The sequence below is a fragment of the Bubalus kerabau genome, chromosome 3 (genome assembly GCF_029407905.1).
Source record: "Bubalus kerabau isolate K-KA32 ecotype Philippines breed swamp buffalo chromosome 3, PCC_UOA_SB_1v2, whole genome shotgun sequence".
Lineage (NCBI taxonomy): Eukaryota > Metazoa > Chordata > Mammalia > Artiodactyla > Bovidae > Bubalus > Bubalus kerabau.
This window is the reverse complement of record NC_073626.1, coordinates 144,222,215-144,248,827: the sequence shown is the minus strand read 5'-3', so window position 1 is coordinate 144,248,827 and position 26,613 is coordinate 144,222,215. Positions and strand designations below refer to the sequence as shown.

The 26,613-nt window shown below is 38.3% G+C and overlaps 1 protein-coding gene across 5 annotated transcripts in view; it reads left to right on the top strand.

The window, feature by feature from the left end:
* ALS2 (alsin Rho guanine nucleotide exchange factor ALS2) overlaps nt 1-26,077 on the top strand; it is a 60,367-nt gene extending 34,290 nt beyond the window's left edge. For 2 of the 5 annotated variants that reach the window (XM_055573107.1, XM_055573106.1), the window contains exons 12-34: nt 687-752; nt 4,160-4,322; nt 5,768-5,899; nt 6,513-6,641; nt 7,008-7,078; nt 7,471-7,537; nt 7,801-8,003; nt 8,124-8,189; nt 9,212-9,310; nt 10,351-10,515; nt 12,074-12,185; nt 12,420-12,497; nt 14,619-14,752; nt 15,676-15,843; nt 19,301-19,418; nt 20,324-20,481; nt 21,326-21,448; nt 21,967-22,143; nt 22,844-22,889; nt 23,103-23,164; nt 23,749-23,898; nt 23,988-24,084; nt 24,729-26,077. In XM_055573107.1, the coding sequence (XP_055429082.1) occupies nt 687-752; nt 4,160-4,322; nt 5,768-5,899; nt 6,513-6,641; nt 7,008-7,078; nt 7,471-7,537; nt 7,801-8,003; nt 8,124-8,189; nt 9,212-9,310; nt 10,351-10,515; nt 12,074-12,185; nt 12,420-12,497; nt 14,619-14,752; nt 15,676-15,843; nt 19,301-19,418; nt 20,324-20,481; nt 21,326-21,448; nt 21,967-22,143; nt 22,844-22,889; nt 23,103-23,164; nt 23,749-23,898; nt 23,988-24,084; nt 24,729-24,767 (2,623 nt within the window). In that variant the 3' untranslated portion in view covers nt 24,768-26,077. Of the gene's footprint in view, nt 1-686; nt 753-4,159; nt 4,323-5,767; nt 5,900-6,512; nt 6,642-7,007; nt 7,079-7,470; nt 7,538-7,800; nt 8,004-8,123; nt 8,190-9,211; nt 9,311-10,350; nt 10,516-12,073; nt 12,186-12,419; nt 12,498-14,618; nt 14,753-15,675; nt 15,844-19,300; nt 19,419-20,323; nt 20,482-21,325; nt 21,449-21,966; nt 22,144-22,843; nt 22,890-23,102; nt 23,165-23,748; nt 23,899-23,987; nt 24,085-24,728 lie in introns of those variants that run through there. The other 3 variants (XM_055573108.1, XM_055573109.1, XR_008712068.1) reach the window with 3 other exon arrangements.
* Nucleotides 26,078-26,613: the final 536 nt, after the last annotated feature.

Genomic DNA, 26,613 nt, shown 5'->3' with positions numbered 1-26,613 from the left:
TGTATGAATTTTAAAAATTATTTATAATTGTGGTAAAATACACATAAAATTTACCATTGTAACTATTTTTAAGTGTTCAGTACCTTGGGGTGTTTTTAGTAGGAATTTGTCGTCTTTGTCAAAGTCAGTTGATTTTATTTGCCGGCCCAGGAGTGTGGAAGAAATGTATGTGGTGCAAAGCAGTATGTCATGACTTCCTCTTTAACTGTAGATCAGTACTTTACCAACACTTTCTAACACTTTTTCGCTTAAGCTCTTTTAAACATACATTCTTACCTTCCCTATTGTTTATTTCTGAAGACTTAATTGGAAAACTTAAAGTGAAGATTAGAGAAAATTTTTTTAAAATCCAACAACTTAAATCGTATTTTCTCACATTTGTTAAATTACCAAAGTAAAACATACCTAATAAAGATACTTCTAGCATCTTCTGCATAGCTTAAAGTGTTTTTTAAAGTGTTTAAAAAATTCCTATTAACATTTTTACTAAAATGGCCTTTTACTCCTGATTGTTGTAATGATCACATAATATGCCCTACGTAGTTCATGATTATTAACATCACAAAGTTCTGAAGTGAAACTCACTCATGAGATACCAGAAGTGTTTATTCCAGATGCTTGTTCAAAACTCTGAAGAGCAAATTTACTTTTACACTAATATCTGTGTGTTTTCTTTTTTGCTCAAGGTATTGCACATCTATTACAAATTTCCTGGTTATGGGAGGATTCCAGCTTCTTGCTAAACCTGCCATGTAAGCAAATACATAGTTTCCAGTTATTCTAACAACCAAAGAACCTGTTTTATAGCAGTCTGTGTTTTTGAGTGCCTCGGAAGAGCTAGTATTTCAGAGTCGAGTTCACAATAACATAAGTGAAAGCCTCTTGCTAGAGCCTGGATGGGTAGAAAGCAATTAATGAACTCTGGGTGACTCTGAGCTATGGCAGCAGATGTTAAATTTGGATTTGGGCAGCCTTTCTGAAGTGGTGGTTCATGAATCCCATGGTTTTACATAAAGGCAGTAATAACTTCTTTTTAAACTTCTGTTTACAAGATCAGAATTTTAAGATATTCATTTAAAAAGAACCATTTGAGAATCTCTAGAACATACTAGTGGGCCCACAGGCAGGTAGTGACCCTGCCCACGTTTTCCTCACTCAGCTGGTTTATCACTTAGACATTCACCTCAGACTAGCCTGGTAGTTTGATCTTCATAAAGTTTTTTTTTTAATATTACAGTAAAATATACATAATATTTATCATTTTAACCATTCCTAAGGGTATAATTTCTGTGGCATCAGGTACATTCACATGTTGTATAAGCCACTGTCTACACACCAAACTTTTTATCATCCCCAACAAAAATTCTGTACCAATTAAAAATGACTTCCCCTCCTCCACCAGCCTCTGGTAACCTCTATTCTATTTCCTGTCTCTCTGAATTTCCCTGCTCTAGGTACCTCACATAAGTGGAATCATACAGTAGATGTCTTTCTGTGTCTGGCTTATCTCCCTAAGGATGATTTTTCAAAGTCCATCCATCTGATACCGTATATCAAAATTTCATCTCATTGTGTGTCTGAATAATATTCCATTTTAGGAATATACCACATTTTGATTGTCCATTCATCTGTTGACAGACACTTGGGTTGTTTCTACCTTTAATATGTTTATTTTTGGGGTAACAAGTGCAAACCTAATCATATAAAGAAAGAGCAATATTGCCACTTATTGGATTAAAAACTCCCAAGAGAAAATATGCTAAACAGAGTAGTTCAGGTTTTCTGAGAGCATACTAGGGCTCCTTTTGGGAAAATTTATAGGCAAGTACTTCAGTGAGTTCAGAAAAATAATAAGGTTCACAAGAGTTGGAATATTCCTGGTCTAGTACTGGGCATCCAGCAGAAATGTGGGCGGAGGGATTATGTGTTCACCATGTACCACCTCCATCTCTCAGGAGCTGGTCAAAGCAGAATACTTATGTAGGGTTAAGAGAGTTTCCCCAGCAGAACATGGAGGAGTAAGTAGGACCATCCAACAAGCCAAATATAAACAAAAATCTGGGCCGTGTTCCCTGTAGCATACTCTCCAAGATCTCTTAATTACATTATATAGCAGTCCAGTTTGTGCCATTGAACTTATGGGTTCCTGGAAATTATTACATATTTCTCCATCTTTCCAAGATAATATTTTATAATTTCTGAGTTAAACATCTCTTTATTCCATAGTTCTCTAAGGGATTCTAAAATTACTCATTTTTGTTGTATAGCCTTGTGTGACATTGTTTTGTTTTTGAAGCCTTGTAGCTAAAAGTTACAGTATCATGCTTACAAAGCAGTGAGGGCAGTACTTGGCACATAATTATTGTTCATTAAGTGGCAGATAATGATTATTATTCTGTTCCACCGACTCATGGACTATACAATCCGTGCAGTTCTCCAGGCCAGAATACTGGAGTGGGTGAAAGTGAAGTCACTCAGTCGTGTCCGACTCTTTGTGACCCCATGGACTGTAGCCTACCAGGCTCCTCTGTCTGTGAGATTTTCCAGGCAAGGGTACTGGAGTGGGTTGCCATTTCCTTCTCCAGGGGATTTTCCCAACCCAGGGATCGAACCCAGGCCTCCTGCATTGTAGGCAGACACTTTACCATCTGAGCTGCCTTTCCCTTCTCCAGGGGATCTTCCCAACCCAGGAATCGAACCCAGGTCTTCTGCACTGCAGGCAGATTGTTTACCAGCTGAGCCACAAAGGAAGCCCTCTTACTTCTTTACAGATCTTTTAAGTGTTTTAGTGTGGTGTGGATAATCTCAATGGGTTACTGACCAGCCTTAAAATTTGCAGTAAAATTTTAATCATGAACTTATATTGTGTGTGCTCAGTTGTTCATTCGTTTCCAACTCTTTGTGGCCCCATGGGCTGTAACTGGCCAGGTTCCTCTGTCCATGGAATTTTCCAGGCAAGAATACTAGAGCGGGTTGCCATTTCCTATTCCAGGGGATCTTCCCCATCCAGAGATCAAACCCACGTCTTTTGAGTCTACAGTATTGGCAAGAGGATTTTTTTATCACTAGTGCCACCTGGGAAGCCGCCTGGGAAGCCGCTAGTGATAAAAAAGTCCTCCTGCCAATACAGTACACTCAAAAGACGTGGGTTTGATCTCTGGATCGGGAAGATCCCCTGGAATACTAGAGCAACCCACTCTAGTATTCTTGCCTGGAAAATTCCATGGACAGAGGAGCCTGGTGGGTTACAGCCCATGGGGCCATAAAGAGTTGGAAACGACTGAGCAACTGAGCACACACATGGGCTTCTCTTGTGGCTCAGCTGGTAAAGAATCTGCCTGCAATGCAGGAGACATGGGTTTGATCCCTGGGTTGGGAAGATCCCCTGGAGAAAGGAAAGGCTACCCACTCCAGTATTCTGGCCTGGAGAATTCCATGGACTATATAGTCCATGGGGTCGCAAAAAGCTGGACACGACTGAGTGACTTCACTTCATAATTGAATATAAAAAGTAAATATTGGTTTCAGTTTGAAATTTTTTTCAATGATCTCAGCATTAAAATCCACACATATAATTTGCTTTACTGTTTGCTGTTAATTGTAGTACTGGCCACCTTTTAATACGCCTTTGTAATAAACTCTTATTAGATGATCACAAATTGAAAAAAAAGAAATTAGCAGTATTTAGTATTCCATGCCAATTTTGTTAGAGCAAAGAACTTTGTTTTTCTTCCAGTATTTATGTTTAGCACAAGTGTTTAGAACAGTTGGTTTTGCCATTTATTGCTGTGACTTCCTACTTGGAAATTAACAGGTAACTGTGTCAGCTTGTCTCCTGTTATTCCCTGTAACTGTGGGATGTATGATTCATTTCCTAGAACTTTAGGCACAAGTCTGTGATGCACCATATCTATTACAGTGTTTCTGTTGCTACCATTCACTACTTTTCATACTCAAAAATCCCATATTTATAGGCAGGGAAATTATTTTAATTACATCATGTTTATTTCATTGTATTAATAGTCTGTTACTTTCTCTCATAGCACCTAAAAATGTACATTTTGATGAAAGTAGTATGTGGTGAAATACTTCTGTTTATATCATGCATATTGTCAATGTCAAAATGATTAACTGAATCCCTTTTTGTCTCTACCTTCAGTGATTTCCTGAATAAAAACCAGGAACTGTTGCAAGATTTATCAGAAGTGGATGATGAAAACACCCAGTTGATGGAAATTTTGAATACTCTGTTTTTCTTGCCCATCAGACGGCTTCATGGTTATGCAAAAGTTTTGCTAAAACTTGCTACTTGTTTTGAAGTGGTAAGCTCACATATATATCTGTTGTGGACACTTGAGAAGCCAAGGATCATAGTTTTTTGTTTGAATTATTCTACCCCAAGATCTGGAACGCCATTAAATTTATTTTTCTTCAGGGAAATGAAAGAGGAAGGTATGACTGTAGGTTTATCCAGTGTTCTTTGCTATGGATTCAATTTCCTTTCAGGGCCTTGACAAGATTAATTTTATTCATTTTATGTCAGTCTAAAGCTGAGACCCAGTTTTGCTACTCATTCAGTAGTTGTCCAACTTTGAGTACATACTGAGTACAAGTTACATGTTAAACAGAGCTGTTTAAAACCCTGCCTGTAATGACACACCCTTCTAAGGCAGTGTGGCATTAGCACCTGGCCTGGATTCATGGTAGACTTAATGCCAGGTATTTGGGTCACTTTGACATATGCTGTGAAAAATCAGCAGTGTTATAGGATTTTCTCAAATGTTAACTAGATCACTTTCTGTATAAAATTAGTTAGGTGAAGTCCTAGATAATTAGCATCACTCTAGGATATGAGTGTATATTAAAGCTGATCCTAAGACAGTCATTTTTGAACTTGTACTGAAATGTGTTGTTTTAGTTTCCATTCTGAAGGGCTCTAGAGAAACCATAATGATTCTAGGGTTTCTTACAGTTTAGAATTTTTTATATCTTGGGGTCCTCATTTAGGACAGATGTTGTCTTCAGAATGATCTAGGAATTTATGTGGTCTTTTTATATTTGATCCTATCGTGGTCTTGTAGGTCTTTTCTTTTGTCTGGTTTTGGTGTTACCCCAAACTGATCTAATTTCAGCTGTATTTCCAACTGTATAAAGCAAGATTTTCTTCATTTGTTTGAACTAAACAATCTCAACAGATTAAATGCAGTGGCAGATATGAAAATCCGGCCATCATCTTTTAACTCACATAATAAAGAGATTTGAAAAAATGTGGAACAGTGCTGCTTTTCATATGAAACATTTTTTTGTTTTGAAAATTTTAATTTTCATTAAAAATTGTTATATTTGAATTAATAAAGATTTAAAATTTTTTAAACTTTATTTTCCAATATGATAAATATCAAGAGATATAGCCCACAGAAGCAAAATAGAGGGATCCTGAGACCAAAACCATTGATAATTCCTCTCCTATCCTGAGTTCTCTGCTTTTCTCCTTACTGATAACTACCAGTGTTTGTTTCTTTTCCCTCTTGAGTTCTTCACCTATTCCATATGTACTTGTATGTGATACATGTGTAGCTGTATGTAGTAGAATTTTCTGGAGACAGTCTTCTTTTTTCTCAGTTCCCTTGAGTGTACCATGTCTTTTCTTAGGCTGGCTTCCTTCCCTAAATTTATTACTACCTATCTAAACCACAATGAGTCTACAAATTCTGGACTATTGTTATATATCCGTTACCCCCCCCCCCCCTTAATTATTGGCCTCTAGACATCTCCAGAATACCAGAAGCTGCAGGATTCCAGCTCTTGTTATGAGTCACTTGCTCTCCATCTCGGCAGGAAAAGGAAGGAAGCAGAATACACACTGAGTTTCTGGAAGACCTTTCCTGGGAAAATGACGGTAAACCATGCCAGTGGTCCTTACCCCACAGACAGCAGGCATAGCTGTAATAGCTGCCATGATTTTCTTGACTCCTCACTTGTTTACGGTAATGGTGCTGTAGTGACCCCTTTTCTAAGGGTGATCTAAGGACCACAGCCATGGGGGTTCTGAGTATCAGCACCTTCCCTCATCGCTGGGAATCTTTTCTGAATATGTCTCTTCTTCTTTTGTTTGTTTGTTCCTGAAAGTGAAAGTTAGTAGCATAGTCATGTCCAACTCTTTGCAATCCCATGACTGTAGCTTACCTGGCTCCTCTGTGAAATTCTCCAGGCAAAGGTACTGGAGTAGGTTGCCATTTCCTTCTCTAGGGGATCTCCCTGACCCTGGAATCGAACTCGGGTTTCCTGCATAGCAGGCAGATTTACCAGCTGAGCCACTTTCCTGTCTTTTTTATTTTCCTTTGAGCTCTGCTTTTATGAAATGTTTGGGTCCCATCTGAATTTAAGTTTATTAACACCAAGCTAAGCTATGACCAGCAAATTCTCCTAAATGTAATTTGTATTTTTTTTTCTTTTTCTCCTTGCATAAAATAATTTTGATACTTTGATTTTGTATTTGTTTTCAATCCCAGGATTCCTTGCGGAAGCCCGAGCGTCGGTTGCTGTGTGAGAGCAGCAACCGGGCCCTGTCCCTGCAGCACGCTGGGAGGTTTTCTGTGAACTGGTTCATTCTCTTTAATGATGCCCTAGTCCATGCCCAGGTAGGTTAGATTCCTCACCTCAAAAGAGGCCATGGAAGGGGCAGTACTATGTGTATTTAATTAATCGTACCATCAGTTTATTTTACAAACTGTTGTGATTTTACTGAAACACTTGAGTGGAAGAGAATGTTTAGCTTGCTTGGTGGCACAGGCTAGACTTCCAGGAGCTGTTTTAGTTTCCAAATTGAAAATGAGTGTCAGCCGTGTGAAGGGGTCCATAGCTGCAAACATGGCGAGACCACTGGGGTTGGCTGTGTTATGGGGATGTGGCTGAGGTGGACTTAACCACTTGAAAGGGGTTCTGCAGCAGCAACTTCAGGGCCCACATCGGCCTTCTCAGACGTGTCTCCATATTCTTTGTTTCAGTTCTCCACACACCATGTTTTCCCTTTGGCCACACTGTGGGCTGAGCCACTTTCTGAAGAAGCTGGTGGTGTGTAAGTGTCCCCCTACCTCATTCCCTTCTTGTGTTACTTACCCAGGTTGCTTCCTTAGACAAATGAAAGCTCAAGAGGCCTCCCTATTGTGTACAAGAGTGCTCACCATCCCAACACATAGATAGTAAGTGGCCTAGTGGGAAGATCATGAAGAGCCAACATGATGAGTGTTGGAAGGGCTTCTACACTGCTTACATCCCCATTGTTTAACCCAGAGCAAAGAAACTGTGTCCTTTTCCCACTATGGGAACCAAACCCAGGGCAAGACTGCGTTTACATCTGATTGACTTCTGATCCTCTTGAAATAAACAAGTTGCTTTTCATATTTGAGGATTGATGTTATAATGACAGGTTGTCATACCTACTGGCCTTTATCCTTGTGCACATTTTAGGAATGGCTTAAAGATAACTACACCCGAGGAGCAGTTCACTCTCATTTCATCAACACCCCAGGAAAAGGTTAGTCTTAGGGTATTTTCTTTCCATCTTTGGCCTGACTGTTTTCTGTCTCTTATGGTAGTGAGGAAGAAATACAAATTGTTCTTGTTTGCAATGAATTTTAAACATAAAGCAATCAATTTTAAGAGCCAATCAATATTACTTAATAAAGAGAGTGTTAGGAGTCAGATGAAATTTCCACAGTAAGGAAAGCTATCAAGATTTAAAGCAATGCTTGATGAGTTGTTGCCTTAAGCTTACTGGCATGTACTTTTTGCTCTTAGACAAAGTGGCTCCGGGCTATAAGCCAAGCTGTGGATCAGGCTTTGAGGGGGCTGTCTGATCTTCCACCTTATGGAAGTGGCAGCAGTATTCAGAGGCAGGAACCACCAATTTCACGCAGTGCCAAATACACTTTCTACAAGGATCCTCGCCTAAAGGATGCAACCTATGATGGACGCTGGCTTTCAGGGAAGCCTCATGGCAGGTTAGCATGTTCATGATTTGATTTATGTCTGGAGTCAGGATGGTAGTCTAACTACTGAAAAAGTACTGATTATCAGAAACTTTAATTGACACGTATTATTCTTTGCTTATGCATTTCCAGAGGGGTTTTGAAGTGGCCAGATGGAAAGATGTATTCTGGCATGTTCAGGAATGGCTTGGAAGATGGGTAAGGACATTGTGAACATAAGTGTCTTAAAGTGCCTTATTTTGTGCTCACAGTTATTTTCAAGACAGTAGAATTTTGTTTTATGTTTTTGGAAATGGATTAGGACTTATGTACAGGTATGAACATGAAGAGAGCTAGGAATCCAGGCTGCAGCCTTGTTTTACCTAGAATGAATCATTTGCTTTGACAGCTGATGACCTTAAATTACACAGCTTCTATCTGTTGACATAGGACTGTTTTTTCTATCCATTTCTCAGTTGTAAGGACTGAGAACCTTGGGTAATGTTGATGTTGAGACTGTTGAGTTCAAGTGCCCCCTTTACACAAAGGAAATTTTCCCTTCAGTAATTTTAATTCATCTTTAATTTCTGTGATCTGTTGAAGGGGAAATCTTCTAAATTATATTTATCTTAATGATATTCAGATGATGTTATTTTTATATAAACAAGTCAAGTTTTCTAAAACTATAAATGTGTTTACGTGATAAATATATGGCAATGAAGTGTTTTGTTTCATGTTAGAGAACTAATTTATTTTACTGTATAAAAAGATTATTATATAAATTGGGTAGGTGATTTTTGTGTGTGTGATAATATAATTTTATAATTTTTATAATTTTATATAATTTTGATGTCTTTTAATCTCTATTTCATAGAATTTCAGAGTGAGAAGAGACGAGATACTCTTGATTTACCTGCCTTGTTACATAGATGAGGGAGCTGGGTACCTAGACTTACTCAAGCTGATGCAGCTGATTAGGGGCAAAAATAGGCCTAGGACACAGATTTTCTGTTTTTCACTGGACTTGGGATAAAACACCTAATTACTCTGTAATGATGTTGATGTCCCATTCTTCTAAGACTTGCCAAATAGCTTAGGTAATAGAAAACCACGTAAACCAATAACCCATTTACTCTTCTAGGTAGATCTTTTCTCTGTTCTTATTATATTTACCGACATATTCATACCAAAAGTGAGTATGTCATATATGCATCTTAAAATGTTTTTATTTTCCTTGGCAGATACGGAGAATATAGAATCCCAAACAAAGCACTGAACAAAGAAGACCATTATGTGGGCCATTGGAAAGAAGGAAAAATGTGTGGTCAAGGAGTCTATAGGTAATAGCATTGGAAAGGTTGCTGACTGGTTGCTAATGAGAAGTTGCTGTTTAACACAGGGAGCTCACAGCAGTACTCTATGACAACGTAGAGGGGTGGGATGGGGTGGGAGGTGGGAAGGAGTTTCAAGAGGGAGGACATGTATGTATACTTAGGGCTGGTTTACATTGTTGTATGGCAGAAGCCAACACAATATTGTGAAGCCATTATCTTCCAATTAAAAATAAATTTAAAAGAAAAATCATGTAAACCTGAATTTTCTGTTTCCAAGCAGTAAATTTTACTTATCCTTAATGACTGAAAATGTGTTGACTCTTCTTTTAAATATCAGCCTCTCATCTATCACAGGATGAAGATACTAGCTTATTCATTAGTTCTTAAAACTGTAAAATCATTGTAAACCATAACTTTCTCATAGAATCTCCTAGATACCTTGCTTGTGAATTTATCTGATATTTATTGCATAGCTCTAGTATGGATAAGGAGAAGGCAATGGCACCCCACTCCAGTACTCTTGCCTGGAAAATCCCATGGACGGAGGAGCCTGGTGGGCTGCAGTCCATGGGGTCGTGAAGAGTCGGACACGACTGAGCGACTTCGCTTTCACTTTTCACTTTCATGCATTGGAGAAGGAAATGGCAACCCACTCCAGTGTTCTTGCCTGGAGAATCCCAGGGACAGGGGAGCCTGGTGGGCTGCTGCCGTCTCTGGGGTCACACAGGGTTGGACACGACTGAAGCGACTTAGTAGTAGTAGTAGTAGTATGGATAAAACCTGTCATTCTTCCAGAGATTACCCATTATTTCATTTTCCCATAAGGGACACATTTTCCCCCATGTTAGCATAAAATTCCCCCTATAATATCTTCAGCTTCTTAAACTCAGTCATTCAAAAGTGAGATTTTTGATGGTGAAAAATAGCCATATAAATAAACAAATACCAGTGAGACATGAGTATAATTTTGAATTTCCTAAACTTTGTAAAAATGAGCATCAGAATTCAGTATGCTTGTGATCTTTATCCATTCTTTCTAACCACAGTTACGCCTCTGGTGAAGTGTTTGAAGGCTGTTTTCAAGATAATATGCGTCATGGTCATGGTCTCCTGCGAAGCGGCAAGCTGACTTCCTCTTCTCCCAGTATGTTCATTGGCCAGTGGGTAATGGATAAGAAAGCAGGATATGGTGTCTTTGATGATATCACGAGGTACAGTATTCTGTTTCTACTCTCACAGTTTAGTTGAGAGGATAAGGTTCCTATTCATCTCTAAAAAAAGATGATTTTATGAAGGCTAAGTGTATTAATTGGACAATACTGAGAACATTTTTAATAAGAAAACAGAGTTGTCAGGTGTCATTTTATTCATTCGGTTGTGAACCAAACAACAGATTACTTCTATACAAGATCTGGATCATTAAAAATTAACATTGGTATGATTTTCCTTAAAGCTTTACCCATACAAAGCTTTTCATGTTTCAAAGGGGCTACCAAATCTGACTATTATACAAAGAGAAACCTTTAATGCAGTCAGTAGATAATAGGAATAAAAAGTTAGCAAGATCAGTGGAAATTCCCTTTTGGGATTATGAAATAGTATCTAAACACCTTTCTATGTAGTTGTTCCTGTCAAGCCTCTGACTTGTTACCATGCCAGCCACCCAGGAATCAAACTTGGTTAAATTCAATGAACTAAACTTTGGGGAGGAATATAGTTCTTTTGCCTCTGTATCTGGTTTGGCCTGATTTGCTTTTAGACTGAATATATAATCTCCCCCTCATGTTATTGTTGGGGCTTCCCAGGTATTGCTGGTGGTAAAGAACCTGCCTGCGAGTGCAGGAGACGTAAGAGACGTGGGTTTGATCTCGTGCCCTGGAGGAGGGCATAGCAACCCACTCCAGTATTCTTGTCTGGAGAATTCCTTGGACAGAGGAGCCTGGTGAGCTGTAGTCCATAGGGTCACATAGAGTTGGACACAACTGAAGCAACTTAGCACACACATGTTATTCTCATAATGTGGGATTGAAAATTTTTTGCTGTAGTTACTAAAATCCATGGTTATTTAACAGGTAATTTGTACTCATTTGATTTTTTTAGTGGAGATTAGTAAGATTTCTCTGAGTTTGAATAGGTGGAAGAATGAGCCTTATTTTTTGATAAACCCCATTTGAGTCAATAAATTTTGGATAAGAAAAATTGTGCGTAGGTTTAAGTTCACCTCTTGAGTGACATTGTTTCGAGTTGAATTCTGGCATTAATTAAATATTTTATAATTATCAAGGAAGCCCTGAAAATATATACAGATCTGTGTCTGGTAGTATGTGTGTGTTAATCACTCAGTTGTGTCTGACTCTTTGCAACCCCATGGACTGTAGCCCACCATGCTCCTCTGTCTGTGGAATTCTCCAGGCCAGAATACAGGAGTGGGTAGCCATTCCCTTCTCCAGGGGATCTTCCCAACCCAGGGTTTGAACCCAGATCTCCCGAGTTGCAGGCAGATTCTTTATCATCTGAGCCACCAGTTCCTGAGAGGACAGTGCTCAGAGTGGGATGTGTTTTGCAGTCACATTCTCCCATGTTGGAGGAGACAGCATTAACACTTTAATTAGTGAAATGGGACAGATACTAACCTAGGGGTGATGCTTGGTTATCTTCCATGTGATCATTGTTTTTTCCCTACCTCATCCTTATCATGATTGATTTTTTAATTTCATTTCCTTTTTTTTTTAATTTCTATTTTTAATTTTTTTTTCTGTTTCTCTGCAGAGGTGAGAAGTATATGGGACTGTGGCAAGATGATGTATGCCAAGGCAATGGTGTAGTAGTTACCCAGTTTGGTTTATACTATGAAGGCAACTTCCATCTTAATAAAATGATGGTGAGTGGAATGTTTTGCATATAGTTACGATTGACTTTTAAAAACTCCTAGTCCTTAATTTTTAAGTCATCTTTTTATTAATGTTCCACCTTCCCTAATACAATTTTTCTTATCTTTTTTTTTAAGATTATGTAAGGCTTTGGAGGATGTGGCTACAGATACCCTAAGTTAGGTGTTACCCTAAGTTACCCTATGTTTTATGTGTTGTGATTTTTGTTTTTTTTCTTCACATAGGGAAATGGGGTTTTACTTTCTGAAGATGATACTATCTATGAAGGGGAATTTTCAGATGACTGGACCCTCAGTGGAAAGGTTGGAAACTTCTTTCTCTCTCTTAATAATCTTTTACTGATTTTTTTCTTGATCTTTAAAAAAGCTAACCTCCAATAAAATTTACCTGTTTCAAGTGTGCATTTCAGTGATTTTTTAGTACGTATGCAGAGTTGTACAACCATTCAGTTCAGTTCAGTTCAGTCACTCAGTCGTGTCCGACTCTTTGTGACCCCATGAACTGCAGCACGCCAGGCCTCCCTGTCCATCACCAACTCCTGGAGTCCACCCAAACCCATGTCCATTGAGTCAGTGATGCCATCCAACCATCTCATCCTCTTTCGTCCCCTTTTCCTCCTGCCCTCAATCTTTTCCAGCATCAGGGTCTTTTCCAATGAGTCAGCTCTTGCATCAGGTGGCTAAAGTATTGGAGTTTCAGCTTCAACATCAGTCCTTCCAGTGAACTCCCAGGACTGATCTCTTACCATGATCCAGTTTGAGATCATTTCCATCACCATCTCCTGCCCGGTTATAGTCATTCCCTGGTTCTACTTCCAGTCCCAGATGACCTCTGATGAACTTTATAGATTTGCCCTTTCAGGTCCTTTCATGTAATTGGAATCATGCAACAAGGGTTTTCTTTTGTGTGGCTTCTCACACTTAGCATGTTTGTGAGATTTTTACATATTGTGGCATGTGCAATACTTTATTCCTTTTTTATTGCTGAACAGCATCCCAAAACCACATTTCGTTTGTCCCTTCACCAGTTGATGGGCATTGGATTATTTTCAACTTCAGACTGTTTTCAACTTTAGGCTATTGTGTATAGTGAAGTTAACTACAACTTCTTTTCTTCTTTTTTAAATTGAAATATGATTGATCTGTAGTATTGTGTTAGTTTCAGGTGTACACCATGACTACTCAGTATTTTTGCAGATTTTGCCCCTATTATAGGTTATTGCAAGATAATGGGTATAATTCCCTGTGCTGCACAGTATATCCTTGTTGCTTATCTACTGTGTACATAGTACTTTGTGTCTGTTAATCCCATACCACTAATTTGTCCATGTCCTGTCCATTCCTATTTGAAAACCACAGGTTTGTTTTCTCTCTGAGTTTGTTTCTGTTTTCCGTTTCCACTTAAAACTTCTGTGTGAACACGTGTTCTCATTTCTCTCAGGTGGATACCTAGTAGTACAGTTGCTGGGTTTATGGAAAATTGATGTTTAACATGTTAAGAAATGGCCAAACTATCTTCCACAGTGGCTGCATCATTTTACATTCCTATAGTCAATGTATAAGGATTCTAATTTCTTCACACATTTGCCAATACGTTTTATTTTCTTTTTTTCCTCTTTGTCATTCTAGTGGATGTGAACTGAAACCTCATGGTTTTAATTAACATTTCCCTAGTGACTAATAATCTCATTATAGAGCATATCTTCAAGTACTTACTAGGAATTCATCTGTCTTCTTTGGTGAAATGTATATATTCAAATATTTTGACATTTTAAGAATTTACTTGTTTATAGCTTATTGCATTTTAATATCCTCTGTTGATTTTCTAATTTTATGTCCTCTCTTTTCCTTGATCAATCTAGTTAAGTATTGGTCTTTGTTTCTTAGTCAATCCAGTTAAATGTGTGTCAAGTTTTCGTATCTTTTCAAAGAAACAACTTTTGGTTTCATTGTTTTTTTATCTCTTATTTTCTTGCTCATTGATTTTTACTCTAATATTTAGTATCTTCTTGCTTTGGGTTTAGTTTGCTTTTTTCTAATTTTGTGAGGTGGAATTTTAGAATATTGATTTCAGGTCTTTTTTTTTTAATAATACAGACATTTACAGTTTTAAATTTGCCTCTAAGCACTGCTTTTGTAGCATTGCATCAATTTAGATAAGTTGTGTATTCATTTTTTACAACTCAATGTATTTTAACAATTTTTCTTGTTATTTCTTTTTCTTTAACCCATGGGTTATTTTCATATACTCTTTTTGCACATACATGTACATACATTTTTTTTTAAGGATTAGGGACTAGTTAAAAGTGAAAATGCCAACCATGTAGTGCTTTTTCTTTTTTTTTTTTACCCCCCTCCCCCCACCTAGATTTTTAAGACTGGAAGTACTTCTTGTAATTCCACATTTTCTCTACCATTACCTAGGGAACACTGACTATGCCAAATGGAGATTACATTGAAGGTTATTTTAGTGGAGAATGGGGATCTGGGATCAAAATCACTGGAACATACTTCAAGCCTAGTCTGTATGAGAGTGATAAAGACCGACCTAAAGCTTTGTGAGTAATGAGTATTAATTATGGATTAATTATTGAACATTTTGAGTTGTCTCGCTTTTGTGAAAACTGGTTAATATTTCAAATGCAGAACAAGTTTTTAAAGTCTGTTTTTGTAAGTAGTGTATAACCCTGAATTGTAAACTGACACTGCTACAGATAGCTAAATCTATAGTCTTATCTTCGATTATAGCCTCAGAGCATAAATGTTTAAACTGACGGAAGTTCTGTGTGCAGGAATAATCTTACTGTTAATGGTATTAGGTATCCAAATTGATCGAAGGAGAACCTTTTAAAATGGAAGCCCTGCACAACTTGATTTTGAAAAGTAAAGATCAGCCCTATAGATACAATAAGTGGAATAGTATACGCTGCATATATGGGGAAAAATCAAGGTCTCTAAGTGTATTGTGTTCTTTCTCTAGGTTTTTGGCACGTTTATTTTCCTTTACTGATTCCAGCTTCTGCTTTGTTTTTTTATTTTGATAGCATCTCAGATTCTTTGTTTTCTTGGGAGCATGATATACTTTCTGTAGCATGTTTATTCTTAAAGAGTATTTTTAGAACCCAGTGCATAATGTATTTTACAGTTCTCATTGTGAGATATGCAAGGCACAGAAACTTCTCTTTTTAGCAGGAATCGGTTTTTCAAAATCAATTCTGTAGAAATGTAGAAAGCAAAGGAGACAAGTCTGATGTGCTTCATACTTAACAGTTCATACAGTTTAGTATCTAATAAACACTAAGTAGCTAAAAACCATCCCTTTACACTTCTTATTCAGTCTTTAAACAACAGAGCCACTATCAACTTCGGCAGCTTTTGTCATAGGAGTATTTATAGTTCGTATATTACTAGAAAGTTTCTGTTTCTTAGGATATTTGCACAAAAATAAGTGATCAATAAAAGGTTGACATAACCTTATTAGCAGGAAGCTTGGAAACCTGGCGGTGCCGGCTGATGAGAAGTGGAAAGCCGTGTTTGATGAATGTTGGCATCAGCTCGGCTGTGAGAACCCAGGCCAAGGGGAAGTTTGGAAAGCGTGGGACAATATTGCTGTGGCCCTGACCACCAATCGGCGCCAACACAGAGACAGGTGCGTGGATGCCTGCCCAGCATAGAGGCTGGTAGAAGACGAAACCTAAAGCGAGTAGGTTAAGGATTTCCACATTTAGGTTTTAAGTACAATTTAGAAGTCAGTGATGTACTTCTGGGTAAGGATGGATAAAACACGCCTCCCTGTGTCTTCTACTGAACTCAACTATTAATATAAAATGTAGGCAGAATACGTGGTGAGCTATTCAAAACTCTGAAGAGTACATGTCAGCAGATTATTGGGGGAGAACACCTGAATTCAAAGTGCCACCCAACCAGTGGAGAGTTTATAAGTTTTTTAACCTCCATGTTCCTCAGCTTGAACTCAGTATAACTTGAAACTAGAAGTGCACACTGTGGTGTGGGGATCCAGAAAAACCGCTCTATTTCTGGCTCAAGATGCCAGAGACTCCTAGAGCTCAGAAAGAGTGGAGGAGGAACGCTGGGTTTTCTCTCTCCTTCTCCACTTTCTCATGCCTCAGCCTACAGGCACTTCTGTGGCAGGACAGCGATGCACCAGCTGGAGCAGCCAGGAGTGCTTGGAGGAGCCAGGACCCTTACGGTGTGGACCCTTCTTCTCCCTTAATGGATCATCAGGTCCAGGAGTTAGGGCCAAATCTTACTGCTATGTTGGCTTCTCTCTCTGTCCTCCCACCACTTTATGGAAGTGGGTAATTTCAGGCTGAAAGACTTACCTACAGGGGGAATCAGAAAATGCTGGGGAGGTCATGGAGAGAGAGGAACTTTGGAAAGCAACCCTGATAAGTTGTGTATGAACTCCTGGACTCACCCCATACCTGTTCATGTGTGGATTTGATTCTAATTAGCTAAGCAGTCCACCTAGGTCCCAGACTGACACTTGAGTGGTACTCATGGAACAGACCCAGACAGGGCTGCATAGTCCATGGGAATTGGGCTAACACTGGAACCACAGCCCACAGACAGACAGCAGAAACAAAAATACCAGCTGTTTGAGAGACTCCTAAGGTCACCTACACATTCAGTGATTCACTAGAGGGACTCATAATATGACTCAACATATAGTTGTACTCACAGGTAAGAGTTGTTCCAGCAACACAGTAAGGCTCCACAGCCAATCATAAGGGAAGAAGACACAAGCCGAGTCTGGAGGAATCCATGTGCAAGCTTCCCGTGCTCTGCCTCTTCTCTGAGGGGTCACACACAGCACACTCTCCCCCAGGCAGTAAAATGCAGCCACACAAACAGTATTTCTGCTCAGTGAAGCCCGTTAGAGATGAACTGCCCCAGGTTTTTATGGGGACTGGTCACATAGGCATCTTAAGCCTACCAGCTACCAAAATCCCACAGTCCCGGAAGGAAGCACATGTTCACCGTAAATCACTTTGTTAACAGTTTACGGGCAGCGCCACAATACCCTATGTTAGGAAATGCTTCATATTCGTATAGCGGATTTAGTTCCCAGGTGCCACCCAAGGGCCAGCTTCATAAGCAGGTCCTTGTAAAGACAACAGTTTCAGTTCTATGTTTACTATGTTTTGGATGTTAACATCCTCAATAGGATATAAACAGGACCCAGAATCTCATAGCTTAATACTCAAAATGTCCAGGAAATAAACTAGAATTACTTGGCAATCAAAGAACCATGAAAATCTCAACTCATTTAGGGGAAGATAATCAACAGATATCCATGACCCCCTAACCTAGATTTTGGAATTATATTACAAGAACTTTAAAGGAGCTATTATAAAACATTCAGATGAGCAATTATAAATATCCTTGAAGCAATGTTAAAATTGTAAGTACCTGCAAAGAAATAGAGGATATAAAGAAGAACCAAATCAAAATTTTTGAAATGAAAAATACAGTAAGCAGAATTTAAAAAATCATTGTGTGGACTCAGTAGCAGATAGGAAATGACAGCAGAAGAGTCAGTAAACTTGAAAATAGACTAATAGAAATTATTTAAGCTGAACAACAGAGTGTGAAAAAAAAAAGTGAACAGAGCTCTAAGGACCTGAGAGTCTAATATTTGTATCCTTGGAATCCCAGAAGGAAAGGAGAAAAATTGCAGAGCTGAAAAATATTTGAATAAGAAGTGATTGAAAACTCCCAAGTTTGGTGAAAGCCCAGTACATAAACCTGCACATTCAAGAAGCCAAACAAACTTCATCCTAGAAAAAAAGCAGATATCCATGCACAGACATGTCATATTCAAATTGGAAGAAAAAATCTTGAAAGCAGTTTCAGAAGAATTATGCATTGCATATATATGGCAATTTCAGTTCAAATGGCTGCGTCTTTGTTGTCAGAAACCTTGGTGGCCAAAAGGAAGAGGCACAATGATTTGGAAGTGCTGAAAGAAAAATTACAGATGTACTTTTCATTTCTTTCTTTTTCTTATTTTCTTCCTTTTTCTTTTTCCTGCTTTTCTTTTCCATCTGCCATTCTTCATATTTCTGTATGTAACTTGGCCAGTCACTTCCACAAGCACTGATAAGCATTTGAATCTAAAGAACTTGCTAATCCCTGCAGTATAGAAAGGTTTGGTTTTGTTTTTTCCTGTATTGGGGATCAATGGGAATTGATTATAGTGTTTCATTCATGAAGTTTATGATTTTTATCTCCTACTGTATCAGTGAAAGAAATGGAAACTCCCAGGATTGATTAAAGCTGTGGATGTGTCCTTATGGGATGTAGTTGGTCAGCCTTCACTTGATAGAGCCCCTGGGCCAAGACACTGAGACTTGAGTCCTCCAGTTAACCTTGGTTAACTTTTGTTGGGTATTTCCAAGAAGTGAGAATGAATGAACTTTTGTGTAAAACACATTGCTGCCACAAAGATCTTATTTGTTCATTGATACTATTAAAATAGTATCAATGTTAATTGTGCACTGTTTCTAATTTCTCATTGATTGTAATCTAATGATAGAGTGGCAATACGAAAAATTTCAGTTGATGACTGGTATGTGTTTTGTCTTAACCTCTTCATCCGAAGCTTCCCTTTACCCACTGTGTGCGTACCCCACCACCTGTTGTAGTGTCCGCATTATCCCCTTACATCTTGAGCTCATTTCCATTTCACCCTTTGCCCTTTGATTTGTTTTCCTTCATTCTTTAGCTCTCCCTCTCCCCTTTATTCCATTTCTATCGTCACTAACAAGTCTGTCACCGGTTTTCTCTTGAGGCTATTACACATACTACATTACAGTATTTTACAACAGTATTAGAGTATTTTTCTACACCAGGGTTTATATTGGCACAACATTTTCATTAATTTATTGTGGTTTGTGTGGAGTAACATTAAGTGCTATTTTGAATAACATATAAATCTAATGCAGGACAGTTACAAGTTATAAGTACATTTGTCTGAACACTGTGATGGTTGCTCCATTTCATCCTTAATAGAGCTTCATGTGCACTTAAAATTATCTTGCTTTCTTAAAATATATGATAGGCTTTCTTTTCCCTTTTTATAGTCCAGAGATACTAAGTCGTTCACAGACTCAGACACTAGAGAGTTTGGAATTCATTCCTCAGCATGTTGGTGCCTTCTCCGTGGAGAAATACGATGACATTAAGAAATACTTAATAAAGGTAAATGAGAATCGGAACCATACTGGTTTTGTTAATTAATGATACAGCTAACACAGTATATCATTCAGAGGTACTCACCTTATTGTTACTCATATCCTGTTTTTGCTTTCTTAATGTCTTTTGTTCATTCTCTGACTGCTAAGAGCACATTTCCACCTGAAGATTGGCTGATTATGATGGTAGAAATTTATAAGTTTTGTAGATGTTCAAGGGGATCCTGGACATCTAGGGTCAGAGTTTAAAATGGCTTTCTGTTTGTAACATTAGCAAACTAAAAGTTATATAAAGAAGGCACCCCACCCTCACCCCATGGTTATGCTGTCTTTGCTTCTTTCTCCAACCCTGTGAAATCAGACCACAGTTTAAAGTATGACAGGCGTTGATGTAGGGGTGCAGGAAGGAGTATTAGGAGAAATCAAGGGAACTGAACAGTGACTGTTTCAACTCTCATTATTCAGTTTTCTGCAAGGTAACATTTCATGTATTTTTCTTGACATTTAAGGTATGTTGTCTTTCTTTTCTTTTTTCCTTTGGCTGGGCCACACAGCATGTGGGATCTCGATTCTCCGACCTGAGATTGAACCTGTGCAGTGCAAGTGCAGAGTCTTAACCACCGGACTGCCAGGGAATTCCCTTAGAACCTTTCTTTTAATGATGTTATTCTCTATCAGTATCCAAAGCTATTTTTCCAAAATGTTAATAGGATTCTTTGATTAAGGATTTCTACTCCATTATATTGGGTAGAATTAACGCTTTCAGAGAAGTTGAAGTATTTAAATATTCCTGGTCCAAAAGGTAGACTCTTGGCCCTTTGAAAATTGTTTATCCGTTATGAAATTGTTTATTTTGATTGTTTCCGCTGTTGGTGCACATGGACTGGCTGCGTCGGTTCTCTTCCTGTTCAGGCCTGCGACACTCCTCTGCACCCGCTGGGCAGGCTCGTGGAGACTCTGGTTGCCGTGTATAGAATGACATACGTGGGTGTGGGAGCCAACCGGCGGCTACTGCAGGAGGCTGTGAAGGAGATTAAGTCCTACCTTAAGCGAATTTTCCAGCTGGTGAGGTGAGAGAGCTTTTCATGTCAGCAGGGTGTGGAAATACTAGTTTACACTCATGCTTGGGTGGCTTCACCCTGAATCTAGAGATTACAGCTTTGCGAGGAAAGCTGTAATCATGATTGTTCCCCTTTATTGCAGAAATTATTCATCAGGAAAATGGTTTTATGCCACAGATCCTTTAGTAGATTAGTGAAAACACATTTTTACTTTGTGTTCATAGCCATTGTAACTTATTTCCTTTATGTCTTTCTTACTCATTAAGTATAATAGAAAGCTAAAAATAAATTTTTAATACCAATTTTGGTATGACGTATAGGAGTCTTACTTGGAGTTAATCTCTAGGCAAAGTTGTGTCTCTAAAACCTAGCCTAACCTAAAACCTGGAGAAGACTAAGTCTAATAGGAAGTTTTATCCCTGAGTATTTATGTTTTGTCAGGCTTCCCAGGTGGTGCAGTGGTAAAGAACCTGCCTCCCAGTATAGGAGATGCAAGAGACGCAGGTTCAATCCCTGGATGGGGCAGATCCCCTGGAGGAGGAATTGGCAACCTACTCCAGTATTCTTGTCCGGACAACCCCATGGACAGAGGAGCCTGGCAGGCTATAGTCCATAGGGTCGCAAAGAGTGGGACAGGACTGAGCACACATACACATTCATTAGCTACATTGTTAATTTTATTATGTAAAAAGCATTAGTTAAGACTCTTAAGGGAATTGGCATTTTCATTAATAATTGATATGAAGTTTGATTTAATTGGTCCTTAAGTGGATTAAATAATGGAAATGTGTTTTTACTCTTTTTATTCACTCTAGAGGTGTAACTGTATAATGATTGTTTTATTCTTCCTTAGGTTCTTATTTCCTGAGCTTCCTGAAGAGGGCAGCACAATTCCTCTCTCTGCCCCTCTGCCGACCGAAAGGAAATCTTTCTGCACTGGGAAGTCAGATTCCAGATCTGAATCACCAGAGCCAGGGTGAGTAGACCTGGGTGGAGATGGTGAAGAAAGAGGATGGGAACCAAGTGATCTTACGCAGAGAATCCCAGGGAAAATTCTTTTCTCTAGATCTGTTTCCTTCTTTTTAAAATAGTTTGGTTGGATTAGGTGATCTCTGAGGTTTCTTTTAGGTCTCAAGTTCTGTTAGCCAAATGCCATGAAGCTGTAACCACAGATGACTAGGCACAAAGGCTGATGAGCAAAGTAGATCATTTTGCCCCAGTTCAGCAGAGAAGTCAGCCTTAAAATGGAAACACAGTGGGCTTTCATTTAGATTTTGAGCCTATGAAAAGCATTCACAGGTGACCCAAGACAAAACTCTGGGGCCATAGGTAAACTTCTCATGTTAACTCCTTACATAAAAGAAGTAATAGAACTAGTTCTTTACTCAAAATTTCCCACCTTTACTTTCCATTTCTAGAAAATGAAGCTCCATGTTTGATTCTATATTCAGTTTTAATGTTAAGAGTTCTCCGTCTCCCTGTGATGTTTTGTAGCTATGTGGTAACAGGTTCTGGGTTACTGCTTCCTGTACTCCTACCTCGGCTCTACCCACCACTGTTCATGCTGTATGCCCTGGATAATGATCGTGAGGAGGACGTTTACTGGGAATGTGTTCTCCGGCTAAATAAGCAGGCAGACCTTGCTCTTTTGGGCTTCCTTGGGGTGCAGAGGTCAGTACAGTAATTATGAATGGGATCTAGTGGTTTTAACTCAAAATGCAAACAGCATTATCAGGAATTTGGTACTTTGATATTTAATTAAATATATGATTTGCAGTTATTACTTATTGCCTGTCTTTAGCAAAATAGTGATATTTAAAAATCTTTATTTCTGAGAATCTTTAGATTTGAGTTTGAAATCTGATTATTCTTCTGAATATATGTAAATAATTTGAGTTTTTCCTGACTGATATTTTGCAGTTCTTCAAAGCCAAGTACATACATTCACATTTTCAGAGAAAGTTAATTGTATTCAGTCTCTTGCATTCTTCTTTCCCTTCTTTTCTCTTTCCTCCCTCCCTTCCCATCTACAATTTCTAATTAAAAGTTTAGAAGTGCCCTTTTTTATTGTAGGGCGTTGTTTCCTATAATCTAAGGAAACAGTCAATAATTATACTTTCTAGAAGTGTTATGATAAAGCTGATTACCCCAGCATCCAATAATTATAGATTTGTGCTATTAGAAAAAAGAGATTGAGCCTTAATTGGAAAGTAAATTTTTTCAATGGACTGGTTCAGTAGTAAAAGCTAAGTAACTGAAATAGTTATTTAAGTGGGGACAGGAAAGTCAATCTAGTCATTAACTGTTTTTATGGGGCTTAATCTACCATAAGACACAAACATATATTAACAATGTACGGATTCCATTGTAGGAAATTTTGGCCAGTGACCTTGTCAGTCCTTGGAGAGAGTAAAAAGGTACAGTGGATTTTGGTTTCCTTAGCAAATATGCTTTTGTTTAGTGTGGAGGATTAGCAAAAAAATTTCCGTTTTACTTTGATAGTATAGTACACAAGCATAAGTTACTCACTTAAGACGCGCATTCTGTGATTGGTGTCGTTTATGTTTATTGTCACTGCAAAAGACAGCTTTCTTCTTTGACTTTTATCAGTCCTTTTTTTTTTTTTGCAGGTTTTGCCAACCACGAAAGATGCTTGTTTTGCCTCAGCTGTGGAATGTCTGCAACAGATCAGGTGATCTCTGCTTTGTTGAAAATTACATAAGTCAAAATAGTGGTTAGTTTATTAAGATATTGATGAAATCTTATATTTACCTAAACTCTAGTCCCCCCACACTCAACCCCCCAAGATGGTGTCAGACTCAGCCTGGATATCAGAAAGACTCTTGAGACATTTGGGTTACCTTTTACTCTACAAGGCCCTTGCATTTTCAGAAGTGGTGGAGAACCTACCCAGATATTTATCTGCATAATCATATCTTTAGCCAAAGGGAAATTAAGCTTCTTACTCAGAGAAGAGCATGTATTAGGACAATAAGGTTCCATGTGGGTAAAAGGAGGTGATCTATGACTTAGTGAATTCTTTCATGTGAACCATTCATAGCTGGAGGCTTCTTTCCTCAAAGAATCATAGGCTTACAGAGGTCATCCCTTCCAGTGACTCCTTTTGCCTGATGGATCTAGCTTAAGGCACATGAGCCCTTAGAGTATATTGTCAAACAATGTCAAATGGCTCTACTAAGAAAACAACCATAGGCTATATTTTGTCATTTATTTCTAGTTTTTAATTGTTTTTTTTTGTTTGTTTGTTTACAACAGCACAACGTTTACCCCATCAGACAAACTAAAAGTCATCCAGCAGACTTTTGAAGAGATCTCTCAGAGTGTCCTGGCATCACTTCAGGAAGACTTCCTGTGGTCCATGGATGACTTATTCCCTGTTTTCTTATATGTGGTGCTTCGGGCCAGGTGACCAATCTCTTCTGACTTAAATAGATTCAGAAGTAGGATGTACATATAAGCAGAAGTAACTCAATATCTCTTTCTCATTGGGGCAGGATTAGGAATTTAGGCTCTGAGGTACACCTCATCGAGGATCTAATGGACCCATATCTTCAGCATGGAGAACAGGGTATAATGTTCACTACTTTGAAGGTAAAGTATAGATATTATTTAATATTTTGTTAAAATCTCTCCTTCATTTACCATATTGTGAATCTTTCATTAACCACCTTCTTTTATATAAAATTTTAATGCAAACATTAAGTGCCTTTAGAGCACATATTGTTAATATTTTAAAATATACACTATATTAAAGAAAAGTAGAATCGGTCAGTCTCAAAATACTAAAGCAAGTTATCCAATCCTCTGACTCAGTAGATCTGGAATGATGCTTAATCTCAACCTGTGTGTTTATCAAACACGTTGGTGATTCTGATTATACTTGTTTGTGTACCTTATACTGATCATCAGCATATTCTAAATGTCCAGTCAGTAGTGGCTTAGCAAATTAAGATATTTCTGCTTAATGACAGATGTTAAAACAGCTTGAAAAAAATTTTTTTGTCTGTTTTAGAATCAGAATTTTACAAAGTTTTATTTCTACTAATTATAACAAGACAAAGTAGACATGGGATAGGATAGGGGGACTGGAAGAAAATGGGAAAATATGAAAGCAGCTGATTTTGTTGAGCGCTCAGTATTCATAAAGGAGTTCCTTTCTTAGTCCCATGTGCATTGTTATGTTTATGTAATTTCTTTTAAAGTAAATTTTCAATGGTTTTGAACTTTTCTTTCAGGCATGTTACTATCAGATCCAGCGTGAGAAGCTTAACTAGGCTGCATAACAGCTTGACAACTGGATTATCTATTCAGAGTGTTTCAGCACCATCTGGTGTCTTCCTGTAGCAGCAAAAAAGAACAGTGTTGAAATTAGGACGTTGTATTATTTTGGTTGTTATTTCTGAGCCTTGCTAGTGATTGGAGCTCTGAGCCCAGAATAAAAGACTGGTGGAAAGGGAGGACGGAAAAGGAGGTAGAAATCAGATTAGACCAGTCCCTGGCCTGTGTTAAGTTTCCCAACTATCATACATCTGCTGTTGGAGAAACGAGGCTATCCCTTCCTATGGTAAAGAGTATGCCAGCTCATGAACTTGTAGGATAAAATTCTCAGTGTGGCTTCTTACATTAAAGAGGTTGATGAATATTTTTGAGTTTCTGGTTTGCCCACAGTCACCCCAGACCCCTTTGCAAGGAACACTTTGTACTTGAAACTATAGTAGCCACACTATGCCTTCCAAAATTCCTTGCAGTCATGTGTGCACCATGCTTCTTTGCTGAGGGAAGGGGAAAGAGGAACTTTTAAACTGCAATTTTAACTTTTTCTAAGCTTTTCCACCAGGGCATTTATTCGTGATGGAAAGGTTCTGTGCAGTTTTACTACTTCTACACCCTGACCCCAAACATGGAGCACACCCAAATAGGAGTCTGTTGCCTCCCGATGAGAAAGAACATAGGAATTGTGTTCTTGGATTCCTTACAATGTTCCAGAGTGGATACACTGGAATTCAGACACTGACTCTGAGCTGCTGTGGAACCTCATTCATCCACGTGCAAACGCTGTGTTCCAGGACCTGTGAAAGCCTGAAGGGCTTTTACATGCAAGCTGTTTTTTTAAATAGGACTGGAGACTGGGAAATATGGAAGCAAAGAACTGCATCCATCCTTGACCTAGTGTTGGGGTTCTTCCCTGAACCTTGCACTGAACTCACAGAGGGGAAGGAAAAGGAAACTCACTTTGGCTTTTCCCATCTCAAAAGTATTGTGACACCTCAGCCTTTTATTGTTTTGCTTTTCACCATTTTTAAATGTCCTATTGTAAGTGGTTGGTTTACACTGTACAAATAACACTAGTAGCTATTCTGGATAACAGGTGCTCTTCCCCATCTCATCTCCTCTACACCAGGGTGAGCGTTCGGAGTGTCCTCCTCCTCCTTCATGTTAACATCTGCAGATGTTAATCGATTTTGAAAAAGGATCATGGTTTCTGCTCTACTTTGTAATCAAGACAAGTGTTTATTAAAATACTGTTTTGGAATGTTGGCTGTAATGTAACAGCAATTTTCATAATAAAAGACATTCATATTTATGAGGTTGTTTTATGATTGTGAAGGAAGTGACACTGGGCCACTAAAAATTTAAAAGAAATCCAAGTCTAGTTATTTGTGGGTGGGGGCTTTGCCCCCTGCGTTGTAATCCATGCCTCTTTGTACAGGCCTCAGAGATCCCATGGAGTTTTAGAGCTCTCTTTCTTTAGAATAGACATAAACTTAGAGCACCTTTGCTGACAAAGAACAAATTCAATTTCTGACCCTAATAAACTGAGGACAAGGGTCTTAAGAGAAATGGTACTATTATTTCTTTGAATAAGATATATTTTGATAGTTACAAGTTAAATTTTTTCCCTTCCTAAACAGATTCAGAGAAGGGAAAATGGAGGATTTAAAATTCTGGCTAAAAATATTAGGCATTAGTTAATTACATACCAGTTGTAATGTCTTCTCAGGGAGCATTTACCAGGATGTACCTGTCATTATTGTAAAGAGACCAACGCTTAAAGTTTAGTTTATGTTAAGCAATTTACGTTTCCATTAGCAATTGTTTTGATTTTGGGATAAACACAAA